Source organism: Diabrotica undecimpunctata, chromosome 6 (genome assembly GCF_040954645.1).
Source record: "Diabrotica undecimpunctata isolate CICGRU chromosome 6, icDiaUnde3, whole genome shotgun sequence".
Classification (NCBI taxonomy): Eukaryota; Metazoa; Arthropoda; class Insecta; order Coleoptera; family Chrysomelidae; genus Diabrotica; species Diabrotica undecimpunctata.
Genome location: NC_092808.1, coordinates 47,709,957 through 47,734,375, shown reverse-complemented (window position 1 = coordinate 47,734,375; position 24,419 = coordinate 47,709,957). Strand labels below are relative to the sequence as shown.

The window sequence follows — 24,419 nt, the reverse complement described above, 5'->3', positions numbered from 1 at the left end:
TTTTAATTCATTTTTGTAGGGACTCACATCTATTTGAATGTATTTTGTTTATTATAGCTGTGTTTTAATTTTTATTTTAATTTGTTTTAACTTAAACTGGAAGATTTGTGAGCAAATTAGTTGGTACACAAAATAAATAAATAAATAAAATAGATATTTAGATCTAACTAGTTTTATTACCGAGTATGTTTTTATGTACATAATAACACTGTTATCTTTTTCATTTTCTTGATGAACAATTGGAGCATCCATATAATTTGACATTTTATCTATATCATAACATCATAAACTTAACAATCCTTGTGTACCAAACAATATTAGGGTTTATCAGTCGGTACAATTACAAAAAAAAATAACAATAAAGACTGGAATCAACTTTTGACAGTTTTTTTATATCACATGAAGAACGTATAGTTCGTGAGTAATTACAATATAAATATGTTGTAATTACTTGTTGGTTTTTACTTGCAAGGGAGGCTCATTTTCTATTGATATCCCGTCTGGCAATGCAAGAACTGACAAATAGACACAGATATATATATATATATATATATATATATATATATATATATATATATATATATATATATATATAATAACGGATTTATTACGGCTGTCGCCGCTTCTCCGCCCCCAATTTCCATCTTTTTCTGTCATATGCAGTTGCCTCTTCTAAGTCTCTTGCCGCCATTGCTTCATCAATATCGTTGCGCCAACTTCTCCGTGGTCGTCCTCTCTTTCTTCTTTCAGGAGGGATCCATTCCAGTACTCTCCTAGGCCATCTGTACTCTGGCATTCTTTTAACATGTCCGAACCAGATTAATTGTTTTCTTTCTATGTCATCATTGATATTTCTCTCCATTTTCATTTCGTTTCTTATTTGTTCGTTTCTAACTCTCTCCAGTTTCGATCTACCGCAGCTTCGTCTCAGATAATCCATTTCTGTCGTCATAAGTTTGTTTCTATTAGCTTTGGTGACGTCCCATACTTCCGAACCGTAAAGTGTAATACTTTGAACTATACTACCGTAAATGTGTTTTTTGGTTTCTCGTCGAATTGTTTTTTGCCAGAGAAGAGAGTTTAAGGCACGGGTCGCTGCTCTGCCCTTGTTTATTCTTTCCCTGATTTCATCTGCGCTATTTCCCTTCTTGTTGAAAATGACCCCCAAATATTTGCAGGATTGCACGCCTTTGATTTTGTCGTCTTCCAAGACTAGGTCACATATTTCATCTGTTCCCACTGAGAGATATTCACATTTTGTCATATTCATGTTTAGACCTGCCACCTCATATTCTTCTTGCAGTTTTCTTACCATATAGCTAAGATCGTAGCTGTCTTCGGCAATTACTACCTGGTCATCCGCAAAGAAAAGTGTATATAGCTTGTTTTCTTCCACCGTTATTCCCATGTTTCTACATTTTTTTACCCATTTCACTAAGGATCTGTCCAAATAGATTTTAAATAAGGTGGGTGACAGACAGCAGCCTTGTCGTAGTCCTTTTGTTGTTTGAAAAGGAGAGGTGATTTCTTGTCCCATTTTAATTCTCGCAAAGTTTTGTTCGTAATATTTTTGAGTGGCGTTAATAAGAATTGGGTTTATTTTCAAGTTACCCATTTCTATCCATAGTTGGGAGATCGGTACACTGTCATATGCTTTTTCCAAATCTATTAAAGCTATATGAGTTTCTCTATTTCTCTGCACTCGTTTTTCCATTGCAATTTTTAATGTGAAGATATTATCCATAGTGGAGCGTCCGGCCCTAAATCCCGCTTGTTCTTCGGGTTGTTTGTCTTTGATATCATTTTCTATCAGGTTTCGTAGTACTTTTGAGTATAGTCGGCCTATAGTAGCAATCACTGCGATCCCTCTATAGTTTTTAGGATCCATCTTTGTGCCTTTCTTGTGTATTGGAGAGATATACGATTGTCTCCATTCTTCTGGAACTTCTTCTCCGTTTAAGCATCTTTCGAATAATTTTCGGATCATCTCAAACAGTTTTGATGATCCATATCTAATCAACTCTGGATGTATTCCGCCTGGGCCTGGAGATTTTTTTAATTTCATTCCCTTAACTGCTTCATTCACTTGTTCTATTGATATTTCGATTCTTCCTTCTACTTCCACTTGTTCATTTGTCTGTTTAAACCTTTCTCTTCTCTCTGTTAATAAGTTCTCAAAATGCTCTACCCATGTGTTCTCTGGTATTCTATTTATTATGACTTGGTTTTTTGTCGTTGTTCTCATCGTTTTTATAGTTCTCCAGGCTTCAGAGCTCTTTGTCCCTCCTATATGGTTGTCTAGGTAATGGCATTTTTGTTCCCATGTACTATTTTTCTTTTTAACCACTTCTCGTTTGACTTCTTTATTCAAGTTTTTATATTGTTGTTTTGTACGTTCGTCTCCCTGTTGTAATAACTGTAGATATACTTCCTTCTTTCTTTTTATCTTTTCTTCCACTTCTTTATCCCACCAATATGGTTTATCTACTCTTCGTACCTGTGGCCCTAAGGCTTCTAGCGCTGCGTCTTTCATGCAGTTTTTTATATGTTCGTATTCATCCGTCGTTGATCTGTGTGATTCCTGTAGTTTTTGTGTTAGTCTCCAGGAGTAAAGTAACTGTGTGCTCTCGTTATCTAGATTATCTAAGGTGTACGTAGTTCTCTCTATTTTTTCTCTGTGTTCTTTGTTGATGTCTGTGTGGTTCCTGTCTACGAATGGTGTATATATTTTTCCTATTATCAGGCAGTGGTCCGAGCCGCACTCTGCTCCTCTATTCACCTTTACGTCCTGTACTCTTAACTTAGTTTGTTGTCTTGTTATGAAATAATCTATTATCGATTTTAGACCTCTGTGTCAAATAGACACAGAACTGATGCTTAAAAAAGGCCGATGTAAAAAAATAATTCATACTAGCTGTTCTATTGTTGAATTAGTAATTATAGGTAATTTCCTACAAGATAAATAGGCATATTCAAAAATTGAAATATTGCCTATGGCGCGAATGCAATGGCGTCCAAAAAGGGGGGTTTTGACAAAAAAATTGTTAATTATACTAAATAATATCGAAACTTGTAACTGCACATAATGATTTGTTTCTATGGCCTAAACCAGAGATTCCCAAAATAGGCGCCATTGCCAGGTGCATTTGAAGGCGATAAATAACTATGAAGGGGCGGTAAAAACAAAAGAAAAAAAAAAGAATTTGGAAAAATTGATTTATGTATTCAGCTAATAACGCTAAATTTTTCTTTAAACAACGTAATGGATGTTGGTTCGGTGCCTGCATACTCCCTTCCTTACATTGAGGTATAAGCAATCGCGCACTACTACTGTTCATGTGATGCCACAGAATTACCGTTTAAAAACCCGTGAGCATTACGATTACGAGGAAGGCGCGTTGACATGAGAGCGCATAAGACACTCGGTCTTAAAAATTATAATGTTCGTTACTCAAATTATGTAATTTATGGGTCATCTGACCTCATTATGTGGCTATTAGTTCCAACTAATCTATACACGTTTTTCACTGATCTGATATAAATATATAAATTTATATTGGATAATTTTTAAAAAAATTAAATAAAAAATTTATACCATTTTACACAAAGAAGTTTTTACTTCATTTTAAGTTTTTTTAAACTATTTTATACAGACAACCACTGGGAATTTCCCTTTTAAAGTTTTATAAACTGTTTAACTCGGTGCTGGAGTTCTTCAAACATAAAATTCTTCTTCTTCTAGGGCACTACAGCCCAAATTGGGCCTTGGCCTCCTTTATTTTTTGCCCCCACCCTTGCTTGTCTTTGGTTGATCTTCTCCATACACGGACTCCTAAAAGGGCGTGTGCGTCGCTGTTTACTGTGTCTTCCCAGCGCTTTCTTGGCTTTCCAACCGGTCTCTTTCCCTGCATTCTAGCATTCAGTGCTCTTTTTGGTAGCCTATCCTCTCCGATTCTTATCACATGTCCTATCACATTGCAATCTGTGTATTCTAATGAAGTCTGTCAGTGGTGCTTCCTTATAAAGTTGATAAAGCTCGTTGTTGTATCGACCTCTGAAGAATCCGTTTTCCCCCACAGGTCCTAGTACTCAGTACTTTCCTTTCGAATGTGTCGAGTTTGCTTTTGGTTCGGTGAAAATTCAGGAATCAAAAAAACTCGCCTTTTTCACAAGACTCAAGCGAAGTTTGTGTGGTAGGATGCACAACCCTCAACCCAAACCCACGTATCTGTCGTTTGGGAGACCAAACTCGACTATGCACAAGACCGAAGCGAAGTGTCTCAGGTACTCTTAACCCAAACGCATCTCTCTCATATGGCATATGGAACTCGTCCCTTATCTCAAACTTACGTCTTTGTTATCTTGCAGATGGCTCTTCTTGCAATGTTTAGCCCTTAAAACCGTTGTGCCCTTGTACACGCAATCACGTTTAAATATACTACGGGGAGAATAAAACTAACAAAAAGTCTGTTAATATTTTATAAATGTTCATATTATATTATTGCGAAACTGCAACAACAAATATTACCTACTATCGTTTTGAACAATTATAATGTATAATTATTAGTTATAAAAACCTTAGGTCTGCTTGCCGTTATGCTGAATTCATTACTGAATTTAATACTAAAAATATTGTACCTACAAATTAGATGAGCGCGCCGATTCAGTACTAAAAATTAAAGCATATTCTAATTTCTTGTACTAAAAATAATGAAATATTAACTAAAAGTGAGATTATTCTCAACTGGTGATAACAATTTTTTAAACAAATTATGCATTTGCAAAAAGTTTTTATATGCCAAAGGGTCTTCTACTAATAATTCTTCATTCAACATATTTAATGTTCCTTTGCATAAACTTTTTTTAAGAAGTGTATGATTTTTTAAGCATCATTATTACAATTAAAGCTACTGCACATAATTTTAACTTCTTTTTCACCATCATTATTTACCTGTGTTTTGTTTACTCTAATCATAAAACAAACTTCATTGTTAGGTTATCAATGCAAAATTGGTAGAGCGTATGTCTACATGCTAATTAAAATTAAGATAGTTGCAAAAACAAACCCACATTTTTCATATTAAATAGACTTATAACTAATATTTTTAGTAGTGAAATCAGTACTAAAATTCGCATAATGGCAAGCGGACCTTACGGTGATAACAAATTTGGCCGATATGTGCGCTCTAAATGTGACGTATATCCCCTCCCGTCAGCTGCACAGAACGAATACACTAGTCTTTAAATTTTTAAATTCAGTCCAGTACTTTTGTTTTATTTATTTAAAAATGACAATTAAATTTTAAATTGTATTTACCTGCTTAATTAATCAATGTAGTAATATAAATAGATTTATAAATTATCTAATAGATTTTATTCAATTTCAGATCGGATGGCACCGAATCTCCCATTTTAGAGGAACAGGAGAGTGCCAATTCAGAAAAACCAAAACAAGTTAAATATGGAGAACTAGTCATTTTAGGGTAAGTTCATTTATTATTACTTAGTACGAGTGGTGCCCTAATAGTTTTGTTTAAGTAATAAAAGAAAAACATATTTTTGGGAAAAATCAGCTGTATTATTTGTCAAAGTATCCGGCTTTAAGATAAATACACTTGTTCATTCGAACAAACCAATCGTCGAATCATTTATGCCAGTCCGAAATAGTTGTCTAAAGCTATGGTTTGTTAGAACAGTGAGCGACGCATAACTCTGTAACACTGCCGTGCTACAATAATATTACAAGGCCAGAATCGCTCGTTGTCGAAGAGAATAGGGCGGGGTTATAGAAACTACTATATCGTATTTTAAATTCAAGCACAATTAGATAATATGAAATTATAATTTATTATTGGACGCCACCCCTGGTTTATCCTCGAAGGGGAAGAGCAAAAAAAAAATAAGATTTATTGAAAGTTTACAAGAAAACTATTCTTTATTATTTCTTAGTATTGAACAAAAAGAAAACATTAAAAGTTACGTTATCCCAAAGGGATTCCAAAATATTATTTTATGTTAACATTATCATAAACAAAAAATCTTTGTATCGTATTAAATTAAGAATTGGTTATAAAGAAAATGAATGTATATATATATATATATATATATATATATATATATATATATATATATATATATATATTAACCCCAAATTTCGAAATTTGTTTACATTGAAAATAATATAGTTATTTATCAACTAGGAACAATGAAGAAAATAAACCTTTAAATTAAATTAGAACACTTCACTATATTTTCACTTTTTTTTGAGTTCATAATCATTTCTGTTGTCTTGAAAGTAGGTATAATAAAAATTGGTACAACCTTAATCTGCTCTGTTTCTCTTCTTATTTAATCAGTCACCAAATTGATTCAGCTACGTACTATATCAAATCACCACCATCCTAGATAAGAGGGGTTAGGGATTCCATAAAAAGATACTGCTACTGGGCCATGATCTGGAATAACTCCATAGCAATACTATCTTGCGACGAGTATTAGAAATATAATATCAGCATTATAGCCTCTCCAATAAGGGTCTAAAAAAATAAATATCTATCTGAAATATGGACAAGAAAAGGATTTATTTGCTCACCTCTGAATTGAGACCCACTTTGGAAACACGTCTTAACGGTTGGACGGTCTTAACAGAAAAGAGCGAAGCGCTGTCATGGCGCCTGAATCTGGAAATTGGGCGTGAGTGACAAGTTGAAAAATATGCTCATCTACCGGATATATTTGGGAATTACAGAAGAATCCTTGAGTCGGCTACAGGTAGGTACTTGACAGATAGATGGGGCTATTAGTTTTATTAAAAAAAAATATAATCGAAATATATAATGAGTTTCTTTTAAATCTTTTGAAACGGTTACAACTCACAGTCAGTCGAACGCCGCGTACGTTCGTCAAAATCAAAGAAATGGTTTTCTTTGATTGTATTTTTATATAGTTATTATTATTGTAATAATTAAGGGAAGTTACTAAATTTTCTCCTGAGGAAGATAAAAGACTAGTGGATTTAGTACAAATATAGTTTAGGACAGAATATTTATGCGAATTAATCTAACAAACCGACTCAACCAAAACTGCCGTGAGTGGAGTAGAACAGATTCTGCTGTACGTGTATGCTGGCTGCGCACTGTTCTAACAAACCGTAGCTTTAGCAATGGGACTTTTGTATGCTTCGACCGCCTTTTCTGACATCGTAAAACGTTTAACGAGTAGTTTGTTTTTGATTCTCGAAAACGCATAGAAATCACATGGTTCCAATTTAGGACTGTATGCAAGATGGCTCACCAAATTGATTCTACTACTACTACTATCGGTTCACAGCGTTCTCCGACGACTTCCGACTCCTAACCGCCATTCTTCTCTATTTAACCATAGGCCTAGAGGGATTTCTCTTTCCTCTAGTTCTTTTTCAATTCCCTCTCTCCAGCTTCTTCTCGGCCTTCCTCTTTTTCTTCTTCCTTGTGGTGTCCACGTCAAAATCTGTTTCGGAATCCTGTCATCTGGCATTCTCTGTACATGGCCGTACCATATTAACTGTTTTGTTTTTATGTCATCAACTATTGTATGCTTGACTCCCATCATTTCTCGTATTCTCTCATTTGGTATCCGATCTCTTCTTGATTTGCCTGCTGCTCTTCTCCAGAAGTCCATTTCTGTTGCTAAAGTACATTCATTTAGCAAATTCCCATCACTAAATATGAGCACGTGTTGATATTCGCTGTCTCATTCGTCAAGAGGCTATTAAATATAATTTATTACCTTAAGCCAGACGGATTCTCATGTTACAGATCCAAACTTGCCAGCATTTTAAATTCAAAATGTATCGTGTTAATTTTTAAGTTAGTATATTGTGTTATATTTATGTTATTAGTTATTATTAAGTTATTTACTGGTCGTGTTATTTTTTAGAGTTTAGTTTAATTGTGATATAATGATTAAATTTCAAGAATTTCTTACACTAACAGTTTCAAAAGTAAATATTTTTAAAAATCATATGATACACATCAGTACGACCCTGTTTGGCTTTCTCGTGCTTCTATTGACAATTGGGCATTTGTAAAATGAACAGGGTTTAGTAACAGTTTCTCTGTTCTTTGTTTTATTGACCAAACTTCACTGCCATATGTGATTACACTTTTAAGTATGGTGTTGTATATGAGTTGTTTGTTCGCTTTAGATATTGTTTGGTCCCACAGAATGCCGTTCATCATGGATATTGCTTTTCTACCCTGTATGTTTCTGTCTTTTATAGCAGCACGAATTGATTGTGTAAACCTTCAAATATTCGGATGTTATATGAGCAGTGCGGGAGCTGGGATTCTCCTGACACCTCCGTTGAATCGTTTGAGTGTGGCGCGTGAAAATTTTCAAGGAGGTTTCCATTTCTTCACTAAGTTGATTGTTTTAAAAATTGTTGCTGCTAAACTACGCGGTGGACTTTCAATCTGTCAACGTTGTCAACCATAAGAAATATCAAAATTTACGAAAATCATATTTACGGTATATGATATATCATTCGAGTAACTTCCGCTAGACTGTATAAAACTTTTAGTGTATAAATAAAAACGTGGAATTTTTCGAAACCGTAATTTAGTGTCGAAATCACGTTAACATGGACACCTAAATCAACATTAATTGAGCATCTGTAGTGGTACTTCTAAAACTAGGAGATACAATTTTAGTTATAGATATCATGTGTGCTACCATATTCGCTATCATGACATATATAGCAATGTTGAACTCGATTTTATGTACAACTGTATTAAGTTTTTATGTCATGTTTGTCTTCTATACCAGAAGAACAAGCTTTACTTTCGATTTTTCCTTGTATAATGAGATGTTAAAGCCCATAATTTTCTTTTTATTATATTGACTAGATCTGTTTTTTGGTTTAGCCATCTAAAAACCTTGTCATCCTTAACTCTGATAACCCAGTTTATCTTTAATAATCGTATATATAGCCACATTTGAAAAGCTCACCAAATAAAACCTCACTTCATGGCCCACGCTTCTACTATACGTATTATAGTACTAGTGTGTCAGTCTCGAAGGTCAATAGTAAGATAGTGACTGCAAAGGACATTTCTCATTTCTAGAATTGTTGCTCGGGCTCGTTATATTTGGCTTTTAATTTCTACGGTTGGATCTCAGCCCTCATTGATATTACTGCCGAGATACACGAGTTGCTCCACTCAGTCCCATACTACATCTCCAAATCCAATCGTGTATTGTGTGCCTGCCAGCAAAAAAGTTTATGATAGTACTCTCTCAGAACGAAGTTTGGAGAAAAAGTCTAGAGCCCATACAGAGATATCGTCTCAGGAGCAGCAACCCCCACATTGGGGGTCTTACGTTGCCATGCAGGGTATCTGTTAACTTTAACAGACCGTAAACGAATAACAACGTAGAGAGATGATCGATTTCTTGTATCGAAATCCCTGAGCGGTCGACGTTTGACTGTTGTTAATTTCAAAGAAGAGCTTAGAGAGGTCTGAGGTGAGGTTACGAACATTTGGAGAGCGAGAAGGAGACTGAAGGCTGCCAACCTGACATCAAAAGGCAGCTACGGGTCCCAAGATATCTGCAGCCCAGAAACAAAGGCGATTAGAATTTGCTCACGAACATCTGGATTAGGACGACTATCAATGGAATCAGGTATTATTCGCCGACGAAAGTAGGATCTACCTACACGGCAACTACAAGAGGCGTCGAGTCTATAGAAGGCCAGAAGAACGATTTACTCAATATTGTATAAGAGAAACTGTGTCATATGTAGCCGATTCTTGCATGTTTTGGGCAGGCATTTCCATGGCTGGAAAAACCGAGTTGGTTTTCGTACTTAATGTGGAGGAAGTTAACGGCGGATCGTTACATTTGAGACATTTTGGAGGAACGTGTGGTTCCATACGCGGTATTTATTGGTGATGACTTTATTTTAATGCACGATAATGCACGATTCCATACAACACGAGTCACCGTCACATATCTCACTGAGATCAATATACCTACAATAAATTGACATGCGTTAAGCCCGGACTTAAATCCAATACAGCATGTTTGGGATGAGCTTAAACAAAGGATCCGGTACAGAAATCATGCACCAGGGAACATAATGGAATCGAGAGCTGCGCTTAATGATGAATAAGAAGCAATTTCTCAAGAATTTATTAGAAAAGTCATCTGATTTATGGGAAATCAATTGGAAAGTGTAATTAGGAGAAGGGATGGTAATATCAAATACTGAAAAATAAAGGAATTCCTTTTTGTAATTAATGATTTCTCTGTTCATAACGTCTTTCTTCTGTTTACTCCAATGATGAATATTTAGGAAACTCTGTTCGTATTGCACATTGTTTTTATAATGTGTCCTCCAAATCATGCAATAGGAGTTTTTGTAAGCTCAATAATAAAGTTATTACATTACTTTATTGAAACAGGAGGTGTAATCTCAAATCTCGCTTTTTAATCGATTGTTTTGCACTCACGTGTATATTTAGTTTTCTTGTTAATACATACTGATCACAGGTCTGGCATAATAATATGATTTTGATGAACCTCAGTCCAAGTGCCCTAGTGCTAAGGTATCATCGGTGTATCTAATGCTTTTAGTTGTAACAATAGTAAATAATGTAAAAAACTATAATATATATTTTAAAGCGCTTGTTTTCTGGGTGTTTTTATATATAGCTAGCTGAAAATTCGCATAGTGTAAAAAATACATTCTTACATTTACGTCATGCGTAATTCAATGTTTATCATATTTTAGGGTTAATGTGAACACATTGTTTGCCACATAAATAAAGCCCATGGCAATTTTAAATGGGATAATAGTAAACAAAGAGATATTCGGTTTATTTGTATGTGTTTCAAGTATGTTTACAATTGTCCCATAGCCCCGAAATAAAAAGTTTTGTTACTCGAATGTAACATTTATTTCTTAATACAAATAGTAACTGCTTGCTTTTTCATCCTTGGAATGTTTTAAATCTTAGTCTAAATTTTAGTCGGTATATCTGCACTTGTATAGGTTTTTACTGAATTTCTGTAGCTTTTGTTTATACATAATATACTTTATTTGGTTGTGGACCACTCGTTGAGATGTACCTGCTTGTGATCTCCAGGTGTACATATCTGCTTTGTTCCGTATTCCTCATCATATTTTCCTATGATACCTTCCTGTTCTCCTTTCCCAATCTTGTCATTTAAATCTTCCATCTTGTTCTTAAAGTGCCTATCCGTTCCGGATGTTGGCGATCATCACGGCTATCTTTACTTTGTTTATTGCAGCGCGGAACAGTTCAGTGGTAGTCGTGTTATACCACTTTCGTAAATTTTGAAGCCAGGAAATGCGTCTTCTTCCCGGTCCTCTCTTACCATTTACCTTCCCTTGGAGAATCAGCTGGAGAAGGCCTTAACGTTCTTGATTTCTCATTACATGTCCTAGATATTCCAACTTTTTAGTTTTGACGTTCATGAGAATTTCACATTCTTTCCCCATTCTACGCAGGACCTCCACATTAGTAACTCTGTCAACCCAGGATATACGTAAGATGCGCCTATAACACCACATTTCGAAAGCTTCGAGCCAATTCATAGATGCAACAGTCAGTGTCCACGCTTCCATTCCGTAGAGCAGAACTGTGAATATGTAGCAGTTCAAATCTTCCATGAAAATATTAATCTCGTGTTTTTTTTAGATGCTAAATCATATAATTTTTCCACATGGTTAATTCCATTTGATTATTTTTTCAGCTTCCTTCCCCCTATTTTTTAAGTTCTACTCTCTTTTCCTATATTTTAGGCAAATCTTCTAGGCAAAGAGCAGTTCTATAATACTTTAAATACATATAGTACTTTCTAACTGCTAGTCGATGGTTTTAGAATTAAATACTCCTACTGTATATACTTATTTTTAAGACTATAATAGGTTGCTCCACGTTAGAAATGTTCAACACGTATCTTCAATATGTCGGATCATACGAGTATCTCGAATAAAAATGGCTAAAAAAACTTGTTATCAGTATATGTATTTCCTATCAAAAGTTTCTTATACAATTAGAATTTTAATTTTATGATAAATAAGAAAAGTTTCTGAAAACATTAAACAATTATAATTATAAACAATACATTAAAAATTCGAAATTATAATCAAAACAATAAGCTTATAGAAAAATTCTGTCATTGGTATTTAATTTAATACATATAATTCTCACAACACAAAGATCACCATTTTGAAATCGCATCTCGTGGTTCTTAAAGGTATCTTGAATAATACATTGTCGTTTAAAAAAAATGTCGATGGAGACTTATTTTTGACAGATGTCAATAACTAACTAAGTAAATTTTATTATAATGTAGAAACTGGAAAAATAAAGTGTCCTCGTCGTGCATTTTCCATAAAAGCTGAAAACTATCAAATTATTTGGGGTAGTTCCTACTTTTTACATTGTCCTCGTTGAACATTGAAAGGTAACAATTATGAAACGACGCGATAGAATCGCACAAATCTAGGAACATACTTAGTAACATTTTCAAGAGTTTCCAAATGATGTATTACTTGCCATATGGTCCCGAAACGGTGCCCGGCTGCCATTTTAATGATTCCTTCACTAAGACATAAAAAATATGAACAGGTGCCTTGGTTAAATTTTCCAAATATTTATGAATTTTATGCATTAATAAATAATTCAACGGACAAGAGGCTTTGGATCTTTTGAAATTTGTTCTTTTTATTTGAATTTCATAATAATACTTATTGCTCACCAGTTCTGTTGAATAAATAATGGTTGCATTGTGTTGTGTGCGATATTTCAAAATAACCATATCCTTAATTATGATAGAAACATATATGTTTCTATCATAATTAAATAGATTCGGTTAAAATTTAAGTTTTCCTATTAAATGTTTACAGTAACAATTTTTTATATATGTACCAATATTCGTGTAAGGTATATATTTAGGAAGTAGGTCACTGAAAATAGGTTCTAACCTCAATGACAAGGATTGTTTTGCATGCTAATTTTTTTACTAAGTTAAGTAGTTGTACTTTCTCAAATAATTTCCGTTAGACGAAATTAGCAGTGTTTTATAACAACAAAAGAAACATCCTGGATTACAAGACAATGCATCCTGAACCGTTTATTATTAGATTAAATAGGTATTTAAGTAAATTATAAATATAGGCAAAATTGTCAAATTGTAGAAATTAAGAAATTGATCGATAGTCTAGCCCTAGCCAAATAATACTACCTTTATTAATAGTAATATTCTTTTGATTTTCTCAAATGTTTTGTAAACTTTACGTTAATATAATGACCAACATTTTTTGGATTGGAAGAATTTGCAGGACAGTTGAGTTATCTTCTATTGTTTTAGACCCCCTAGCATAGTGAAATTAAGCTAGATCAGCCTAAAATATTATTTTCACTTTCTGATGTGTGTTAATAAAATTAATCATATTTGATTCGGCAAACATCTGTGGGTGTAAACCTGAGCCTCTCAAGCTTCTCTCTGTAGTGACCAACTTACAATTGAAAAATGACAATTTCAATCCCATACTAATATACAATAGATTTGGTTACCCGTATTCAAAGATATTGTTATAATGTAAGCTAAACAGACATATTGGAATGCAATATTTATACGAGGGCGTTGCAATAAGTACTTAACCTACAAAAGAAAAAGAAGAGCACGGGGCCAAATCTGGAGAATAAGGTAGATGGGGCAGCAGTTCGTAGCCCAAGTTGTGAGCTGGTGCGTTGTCATGGTGGAAAAGCACTTTGTTTTTTGCCAAATGGGGCCGTTTTTTCTACAATTCGATGTCGAATCGGCTCATCAATTAAGCATTATTGGTCTCTGATGTGTACTAGTGGATCCATATTTCGTTGACGGTCACAAAACGGCACAGAAAATCTTTCGGATTTCGCTTAAGCATCGTCAAACATTGTTCTGAAGTGGTCTCGCGGTTACGCTTTTGGTTGAAATATTGACAGTAGCCGTTTACAAGAATGTACTACACGATAGTAAATTTCTCTTTCCATAGTGGCGCCTTCGAACGGTGAGGCTAAGTACTTTGGACTGCCCTCGTATAAATAACAAGTTTTTGAAAAAAAAAAAAAAACAAAATAATTTTTGTTTTCATACTTGTAAACCAGTTATCAGAGCCAGTCAGAAGATATCTTAAGCAATTTTAAATGCTTCAACGGCTTCGTCTATTGTTGAAAATCGTTGACTACAAAGTCGATTTTTGACTTTTGGAATTGTAAAGAAATTATCAGGTCTTCATGAAAACGCTTTTTCATAAGCGATGCTCCTCGAAAAAGTAAAAAAATTACAAATACTTTCTAGCTATGGTAATTGAAATAAATGACCAATACATTAAAATCCTGATACCGAAGTCCTGGCGGAAGTACCGAGTGATTGCCTTGCTGAAACCTGGTAACGATCTAACACAACCAAGCAGTTACATACCGATCTCGCAGCTATGCCACTTGTTTAAGTTGCTTAAGCTTGCAGTTATTGTGTATATGTGGAGAGGGGGTACGAGCAGAAACAGATTACGGAAGAGACATTGGTTGAATGCTCTTATCAAAGATCTTTAAAACTACTAGAGATATTAATCTGCACTACAGAACTTATTCTTCTTCTTCTATCTTACCTTAAAAATAGCAGGTAAAAGGAGCAGGTAAAATTTATTTAATGATCGGCAAACCTAGAGGGTCCAAGCTGTAGAGGCAAAAATGAATGATTTTGAGTATTAATTAGTGAATTTTTGAAACCAGATGGAGGACAGTGTCTAGAGTAACCTCCAAGTATTTAAAACTCCAATCTGTTGTTTATAATTTTTTATGGCACTTTTAAAAGGTACAAAAAACGGTGTTTTGAAGTGAATACTTCTTATCGCTCGGTATGATGTTTTGACGGGACCGAAATCCTAATTAGCGTGTCTCGAAAAATCGAGACGGGTGTAGTAACCTTGCGGTATACATACCGTAATATACATAATATACATACGTATGCACTTATAATTTTATATAATATATTATATAACTCGAGAATGACTGGATTGGTTTGGCCAATTTTTATTTCAAAATATCTGTATGAAATAAAATAAATAAAATTCAACCAAATTTAGTAACATTATTTAAAATTATAAAAAAATATAAAAATTTTTAAAAAATATAAAAAATATAAAAAATTAAAAAAAAAATTATTTTTGAAATTGTATAGTCGTTTATAAATAAGCAAGTATTTACAAATGGAAAGTTTTTAATGAAAATTAAATCAAAATGAAATAATTAAGCATAAATACAAGATAATAATGGAAATGTATATGAATAAATTCTATATGTATTTTATTTAACAAATTTTGAAAATTACTAGTCATTAAACAAAATTGTTAAAGAAAAAAATTAAGATTTTTTAAATTTTAAAGAACTTAAATGTGTAGTGGTTTAAAAAATATTAACAATTCAGTAATAAGCAGATATAAGTATTCACTTCTGTCGGCACTCCTCAAGTGCCACACTCTTTTTTTTTTGATTATTTTTATTGTATCAAATCAATACTTTAGGGTAAAATGAGTACAATATTATGAAAGTACATATATTTTTTTAATTTTTAAGGAAATATAAACCCTTCAAACGTCTTTCGGTCCTCTAATTAAGTATACATTCTTTCTTACTAAATTTGAAGTTAATCTATCAATTTACAACAGTTATTGTGTATTCAAAAAATATTAAGCCTAATTTAAATTAAAATAAGCTTACAGTATTTATGGCATGCCGCTATGTTTGATTTTTTTGTCATTATATAAAGCTTGTCATATAATACCTCTCACGTCAAGATTGGCCAGATAGTAGCAAAGAAATGTGTCTAAAGCCTTTTTGGCATGCTGCCATGTTTGATTTTTCTTTGTCATCGTATTCTATTTGCTAAATCCTGTCATATGACATATCGTACAATCCTTTATGTTAAGTTGTATGGGCACTGTAAGTTTAGTGTCTTTTTGACAACTCACCCTCTGACCCAACTCTTCATTATTTACTTCTCGAGCTATCCTCTTTCCAACAACCCCTCATGAGTCACGATCCAACCAGCCGTTCTCGAGCTGAACGACGTCAGAGTGGAAGTGAAGGAGAGTAGGCCAAACGACCCTGACTTCTACTATAATTTAAACAAATTAAGCTAACTCCACTTCTACCCGTATAGGGGGCGCTGTGGCTTAATTAAAGGGGAAGCAAAATTTTTTGAGCAAATATTTTTATTCCTACATAAAAATATAATCGATTAAGAAGAGAATCCGTTTAGAATTGAATTTTTCTTCAAAATAAAGGTTCTGGCCCTGCAAAATTTATAAACATTTAAGAAATTGTATAAACAATTAAACGTATCTCGAAAAGGAATTGACCGATCGGATCTTATGAAGTCTCATCGATTTGTAATTAAAAGAGCTACAATATAATGCTTTTTGCATAAAAAAAGAATGTTACAAAAGTTATTTAAAAAATAAAAAAAAAAAGCGAAAAATTGACATTTTTGGACTTTCAATCGTTCATTTTTAAATTTTTATTGGGTCAAATTTATTGTAACATAGTTCAAATTAAAGCTTTTTATATTTACTTTTATAATATTGTACTAATTTTATTTTAAAATATTGATTTGATACAATAAAAATAATAACGATGAAAAACACCGTTTTTGCACCTTAAAGTGCCATAAAAATTTATAAGCAACGGTTTGGAGTTCCACGCACTTGGAGGTTACTTCAGGAATTGCCCTCCATAACGCTGCTGGTTTCAAAAATTCACTTATTAATGCACGTTTTTTTCTCTACAGTTTGGGCTAAGAACATTTTTTCCTTGGAAACCTGAGAATTCACAGCCGCCATTATACTTGTCACGAAAACGGTCCTAAAAAACCTGAAAAAGAATGTTGTAGTAATACGGTTAAAAAGTACTAGACTTTCTATGAGAAATCATACTGAAAACAAGATATATCTTGATTCCTATGGATTACAGCGGATATAAAGCATTTAATGGTTTAAGAACGGGATGCACACTCCTTCAAATTATAATTTTACAAGAGAAATCTTTTAAATTGTGGCGGTTTCGCTTACTTTAATCAACGAAATTTCCTAATTCAAATCAATTAAATGGGTAAAAGTAATTTAGTGAAATTCGAAAATTTGCAACAATGATATCTTTTATATTTATTCAAATATTTAATGAAACCACATAAAATTAATAGTCGCTGTTAAATTTCTCATTTTTTAATAATTATTGTTTAAATATAATTTCGTCACGAATGAATGCTTATATGTAACGAACTATCGAAATATTTTACAAATTAAATATGTATTCCTTTATCTTATTTTTCTCCAACTAAAACTTCAATCCAGCGATGAACAGACTTTTTTAGTGGCGAACCAAAAACTAAAGGGAAACATTTTGAAGCCCATATTAACTTTTGTATTTAAAAACTATAGTGAACGTATAAATACATTTTTATGTCAAAAGTAAACGAGTGTGAACGTTTTGATAATAGTTCGTCATAATTTGTTCCAAATTAGTACTCATTTGATTTCTAACACAGCTTCTTTTGACAAGTGTCATAATTAAATTGATTGAAGTTTAACTATTGAAGAAGGGTCGTTCAAGTGTTGAGGGGGGGGGGGGGGAATCTTTTAAAACGTTACAGTGTTTTATTGCCAGTATATACAGAAACACATTGCTGTAGTCAATGTTGTAGTTGTAGTAAATTCATACTGTAATGCCTTCAAAAGTTGAAAAAACGCGAAAATTGACAACTACGATGTTTCGGAGCCTGAAGGTAGCTGGAAGGATCCTGCATAATCTAATCTGACAAGGTATAGCACTCACGTCCGTGAATTGCAATATTTCTTGCAAGTGATTAAATGTGCGGACGAATTCTGCTGTCGCCGCTCGATAAGTAAATTGAAATCTGTCTTTCCGGATTTCTTGCCGCCACCCTGCTCAATCCCTCAAATTCCAAGCAAGCTCGTAGTACCTAGTCAGTTAGATAGACTGTCGTTCGAATTTTCACCACTTCTTGTGAGGTTGCCTGTTGATCTGTCGCCTTCACTGGAATCTTTTAATCAGGTGCCTTATGATTTCTTTTGTCCATCAATACAATGCAACCTCAACAACAGAATATGTGCAACCAGTAGGATCTATTTCACATTCCACAATAACAGTCGTTACGTGCATGGCAAGACTGCACAAGACCGTCGTGAAAATACAGTACGGTCACAGCGACTTGCTGCCAAAAGGGCAAATGAGTTTCTCTGTATTGTGCACTGCAATGAAACATCGTTGATGCAAGTAGTTTAATAATTCCGGAACTCTCTTCGTCTATTCCCGAGATGACGGTAATTTTAAGAATCTGAGGATCTCACAAACCCATGGACAGAGGAGCAGTAACTCCAATTGAATTGTTTTTACATATCTACCTCTTTATTACATTCTTATCAACAAAAGATTTATGAACTCCATCAGTAGAGTTACGACATATACTGGACCAGATAACTGCGATCTGACAACAACTCTCTAGTCGCCGATGCAAGCGTCAGGCTAAAATGCGCGCTATTATTTAACATCTACTCGGATATAATTTTCAAACAGGCTTTGCAAGATAAATACTTGCGATTAGAGTGAAAACCAATGGTGAATTGATTAATAATCTAGACACGCTGACGATCTTATCCAGTAGTCTCCAGGGCACTCAAGAGTTGTTGAAATGGGTCTAAAAATGAATGTTTCTAAGACAAAACGTATGATAGTAAATTTCAATCGCCGTAGAGTTTTTCACTTTAAATATCTGGGATGCTACATTACAGACCAACTAGACTGAAGTACAGAGATCAAATGCAAAATGAAGCAGCTCGCAAAACGTTTCTTAAAATGAAATTATTCTTCTGTAACCACAGCGTAAACCTAAAATTACAAGAATGATCAAATGCTATATTTGGTCAGTGTTGTTACATGGCACCAATACCTATACTTCGAAGGCTGATACGATTAATTGCCTGGAATTGTTTGAGATATGATTGAATAGAATAATGCTCTGAATACTGTGGAATAAGAAAGATTTCATACCTAGGACATTTCTTAGAATCCTTCAGCTTATCATAAAAGGTACAATTGAGGAACACAGAGAAATTGGAAGGAAGATATTATGACTCAAAAACATTCGCGATTGGATAAGGATACGCAGTGCTGAACAACGTATTTAGATTATTATAATTGAAGTTAGGGAACAATTCGCCAATGTAAATGCTAACGTTAGAGGGATCTAATTATAGCACCGAAATAAGAAGATGCTTTGTCAATTTATTAAAACAAATATAAAAACTACTATTTTATTTCACATTATATTGAAATATATTTAATTTCGTATTTTTATTAATTATTTTATGTAGGATTAATCCACAATTGATTGCCATGAGAATTACATTTTACATTTGTTTTGACTTTTCGATCTTTAATCAGGAAGTCGTTTTCAAAATAGATTATTATACAACAAGGAGTTATTTTAACCAGTAAATGTTTATAAATTGGCGCTGGCTGGTAATTCCAATTTGACATTTGACTTGCTTGGCCCCCATCTTGTAGGCATTAGCCATATTTTTAGTGAAATTCTGAAAGGTCTTGTTGTGCCCTCGGATTGATATCAAATTCTGATCTTTCTGTGCTAATGTTATTAAATATAGACCATGTCTCTCAGACTTTCTATTAATTAGTTAATGTTGGTATATTCTTATTGCTGGCTTCTTTCAGTATTGCTAACTAGAGCCTGCTACATTCAGTTGATTTTTTTTCTACACATTTTTTTTTCTTCATTTAGTAAGATAAGGGTCGCTTCTTTGATTTTCCTCTTTTTGTTGTCCATTTCTTTTATACTTATTGATATCTTTCCAGTGCACTGTGTGCTCATTCTGCACGCAGGCATGTTTGCATATCTGGGATCTGTCAGAGTCTCTGTTTTTTATGTATGATTTAGGCTCATTTATCCTAACACTTAGTGGTCTTGAAGTTTCTCCCATCATGTATTTATATGCTGTCCGCCTATCTAATCGTCGTTTATGTCTTGTGTATTATAATGAAGTCACTGTAATGAACTCCCGAGAGTAAAAAGCGTCCTCCCTATACAATCCTGTATGAATGAGTTCTAATGTTTATATATAATTATGCGACTTAAGTTTCAAACCAAAGCAAAAAATTGTTTCATTCACAAGGTATTTTATAAATGCAGTTCTTTGATCTCCCCTGTGTGTTGTTGGGTTTGGTTTTGGAAAGAATACATCTCGAATACATGCACTGCATTGGTTGTTTTAAATGTTGTGAGGTATTTATTTCCTATCCTTTTTACTTTTTCTGACTTGGTATTGTTGTTATCGTCAAATCCTGTCTTGTGAGCATTTCTGGGCGATTTTTGGTGTTTTGTTAGTTCTTTTCTTTAATGTTGTGGAATTCCTTGTTTATAAATGACAATGGATAATCATTTTTTGTTAAAATCTTTGTTAACCGGTTTTTTCTTCCTGAAATGCATTTTCGTTCAAGCTTTGTGATTACATATGTTATGTCCTCCTTGTGATACTGGATGTTTTAATAACAAAGAAGGATATAGGATATGTAACTAATGTCTACAGAAGACCAACCCACACCAATTAAATTATCACTCAAACTACAACATAAATATCAAATCACTATATGATGGAGCCGAAAACACCTGCTCCAATTCCAAATCCAGTAATATCCAGTTAGATACTGCTTCTAAATTAAATTTATAGGAAGGCATGTATTGTTGTCTTAAATATTAAAATATAAGTGCGTTCCTTTAAATTTGCCGGTTTGTCATTGTTAGTACAAGATGAAATTTTTTTTGAAAACGATTATTTCCTAAAACTTTGTGTGACTCAGTATTTAATTCAAGATGATGGAGTGATTCATTATTAAAGCACAACCACCTCTAATTCCAGAATATACAAAATGTATGTAGGGATATAATGGAAAGAATTATTGTAAATATTTCATAAAATAATTATAATAAATAGCAGAATAATAAATAAAACACGCGGAGCTGGAACACGAAACCATGGTGTATCAATATGTGCAGTGGAGAAGATTGATTAATAGACGAAATATAGAAAAAATCAAGAAAATATTGAAGTGCGTAAAGAAATTACAGGTTTTAGAATGTTTATGCTTTAAATGATTATGCTAAAAGACGAAGCGTCAGTAATATTTATTTTGTTAAAGAGTGATTATACTTCATCAGTTATAAACAGAACAATAATTTACGTAACGGAGAAAGAACTAGTCAAAAATAAATAAGTCCCACAAAATTCCCAAAAACGTACAAAAAATGAATTTAGAAACATTAACTTACCATACACCATATTATTTACCATAAACTTTAAAGAATATTTAACAATTAAAAGAACCGATGCAGTATCTAGATAGTAAAGAAACAGCCACCGCTATTATTTAATCAAAAGGTTAATTCAGACCAACAGTCACGGGAAGATCAGATCAGAGTCAAATCACCGTCAAGTCTAGGTATCTGGGTATCATCAGCGTATCTGATATTGTCTATGCTGGTTCCGTTTAAATCCTAATTCCACCTTGGACCTCGTTAATGCTTCTCTGAATATAGATTCCGAATACAGATTAAATAATAGCGGTGACAAGTTTTAAACAAGAAGTGACAAGTTTTAAACAAGCGGTGACAAGTTTTAAACAAGCGGTGACAAGTTTTAAACAAGCGGTGACTGTTTCTTCCATTTTTGAGAATTTTGTGTGATTTATTTATTTTTGCCTAGTTCTTTTTCTGTTACGTGAATTGTTCTATTTATAACTGATGAAGTATAATCAGTCTTTAACATAATAAATGTTATTGATGCTTCGTCTTTTGGCATATAATCATTCTCCTCTATTATAATTTCTTTATGCGTTTCAATATTTTTTAAATTTTTTCTATATTTCATCTATTAATCAATCTTCTCTACTTCACATATTTATTTTGCTATTTATTATTCTGCTACTATTTATTATTTGTTATTATTATTTTATGAAATATTTAGGATAATTATTTCCATCATATTCCTCCATACTTCAGACGTGTAGTACATTCTAACAATGATTACATTTTGTATATTCTGGAATTTATTTCTACTTGTAGGTGGTTGTGCTTTAATAATGAATCACTCCATCATCCTGAATTAAATACTGAGTCACTCAAAGTTTTAGGAAATAATCGTTTTCAAAAAACATGTTATCGTGTACTAACAATGACAAACCGGCAACTTTAAAGGAACGCACAACGCACGTATATTTTAAAATTTAAGAAACAATTTTAAAATATACATGACTCCTTATAAATATAATTTAGAGTGTCTAACTGGTTATTACTGGATTTGGAATTGGAGCAGGTGTCTTCGGCTCTATCATATATTTGTGTTATGGTTTGAGTGATAATTTAAATATCTATTGCTGTGGGTTGGTTTTCTGTAGACTTTAGTTACATATCCTATAACGAATTACGAAAATGCATTTTAGGAAAAAAAACCGGTTAACGAAGATTTTAACAAAACATGATTATCCATTGTCATTTATAAACAAGGAATTCCACAATATTATAGAAAAAAAAACAACAAAACACCAATACGCGATTTGGCAATAACAACAATACCTTGTCATAAAAATTAAAGATCTCTCCTTTTTAAAGTAACACTTAAAAAGTACATCACATCAACATTTAAAACAACCAACACAATCGACACACTCAACGAGATGTATTCTTTCCAAAACCGAACCTATTAACACACAGGAGGGATCAAAGAACTGCATTTATAAAATACATTGAACGCAACCTTAAAATACCTTTAGCCGCGTAAAGTACTCATTCATACAGGATTGTACAGGGAGGACACTTTTTACTCTCAGGGATTCATTACAGTGACTTCATATACAAGACATAAAGAATGGTTAGATAGGTGGGCACCATATAGATACATGAGAGAAACTTCAAGACCACTAAGTATTAGAATAAATGAGCATAAATCATATATAAAAAACAGAGACTCTCACTGGTCCAGATATGCAAACATGCCTGGGTGCAGAATACGCACTCAGAATATGGACTCAGACTTAGATTGTTGGTTTTTCAGTTTTTGGATAGCATCAATAAAATTGTTTACTGTCACGTTAGTGCATTAACTTCTTTCTAATTTTCGTCAGGGTTTAATCATGCGGTAACGTTATCAATATTAGTGCATAACGGAGATACCCTTGAAATGCTCCGCCCATCTCTTAGGATGTTCCCCTTACTAGCTACTATGTTTCCATCCTTGTCTCTACATAGTTGGAGTCCGGGTTTGAATTATTTTCTTCTGCCGTTTATGTTGTGTTCTCTTGTGTAAATGTTTTTTCTCTCTTCTGAGCTCCTGACAAGATTCAACCGTTTCTCCCGTTTTTTTTTGTGTGACCCTATATGCATGATTTTTTCTTCTAGTAATTTCTTCGCACTCAGAATTGGAACCTCTCTCCTTGAAACTCTTACCTTCCTAAGTATTTTGTAGGGTCGCACTCAGCATTGAAACCTCTCTCCTTGAAACTCTTACCTATTCTAAGATTTGTTGCAGATTTTATGACTTTATATACATCCCATTCACGACCTATTATGGGTTTTTGTTCCGTATCTAAGGTATTTATTAGCTCATTAATCTTCTGCTGATATCTTTCCGCCACTTGTTCATCCTTCAAGAGATGAGTCCTGTACCTCTCAGATTTCCCACCTCTCATTTTCTTTGCACGTGATATTCTTGCGAGTAGTTTTGATTCTACTAGATAGTAGTCTGAGTCGGCGTTAGCAACTCTGTAGCTACGGACATCCTGAAGGCTAGAGAAGTATCTACTGTCTATAAGAACATGGTCAATTTGGTTTTGTGGGAGTCTATCCGGTAATGTCAATGTCACCTTATGTATCCGTATGTGGAGGAAGTAAGTGCTACCAACCACCATGCCTCTCGAGGCTCGAAGTTGATTACTCGGATTCCGTTTTTATTTGTGGCATCATGGCTTTTTTAAGGTTTTATTTAACTTACGCTTATATATTATTTATTCACGTCAATTTGAATATCGAAATTGCAATATGCGTTGTTTATACATCAGTGTCATAACAATTTTCAGTGTTAGAAAAATGATAGTGGCGAGGTGGTAAACTGATAAACGAACGTTTAGTTGAAGTATATAAATTATGAAAACACTGATAATTATTGTAAATAATTATGAAAAATGTTGGATCCACATATTTTGAGTATAAATTTTTATTGGTTTGTAAATTGTTTGCATATTACATTTATGTCTATGCTTGGTTATTTAGCGTATTAT

The 24,419-nt window shown here is 33.4% G+C and overlaps 1 protein-coding gene across 4 annotated transcripts in view; it reads left to right on the top strand.

Moving 5' to 3' along the window:
• Window positions 1–24,419, top strand: part of Pli (E3 ubiquitin-protein ligase pellino) — a 298,776-nt gene that overhangs the window by 183,298 nt on the left and 91,059 nt on the right. For all 4 annotated transcript variants that reach the window (XM_072534651.1, XM_072534650.1, XM_072534654.1 and 1 more), the window contains exon 2: window positions 5,388–5,483. In XM_072534651.1, the coding sequence (XP_072390752.1) occupies window positions 5,388–5,483 (96 nt within the window). The remainder of the gene's footprint in view (window positions 1–5,387; window positions 5,484–24,419) is intronic.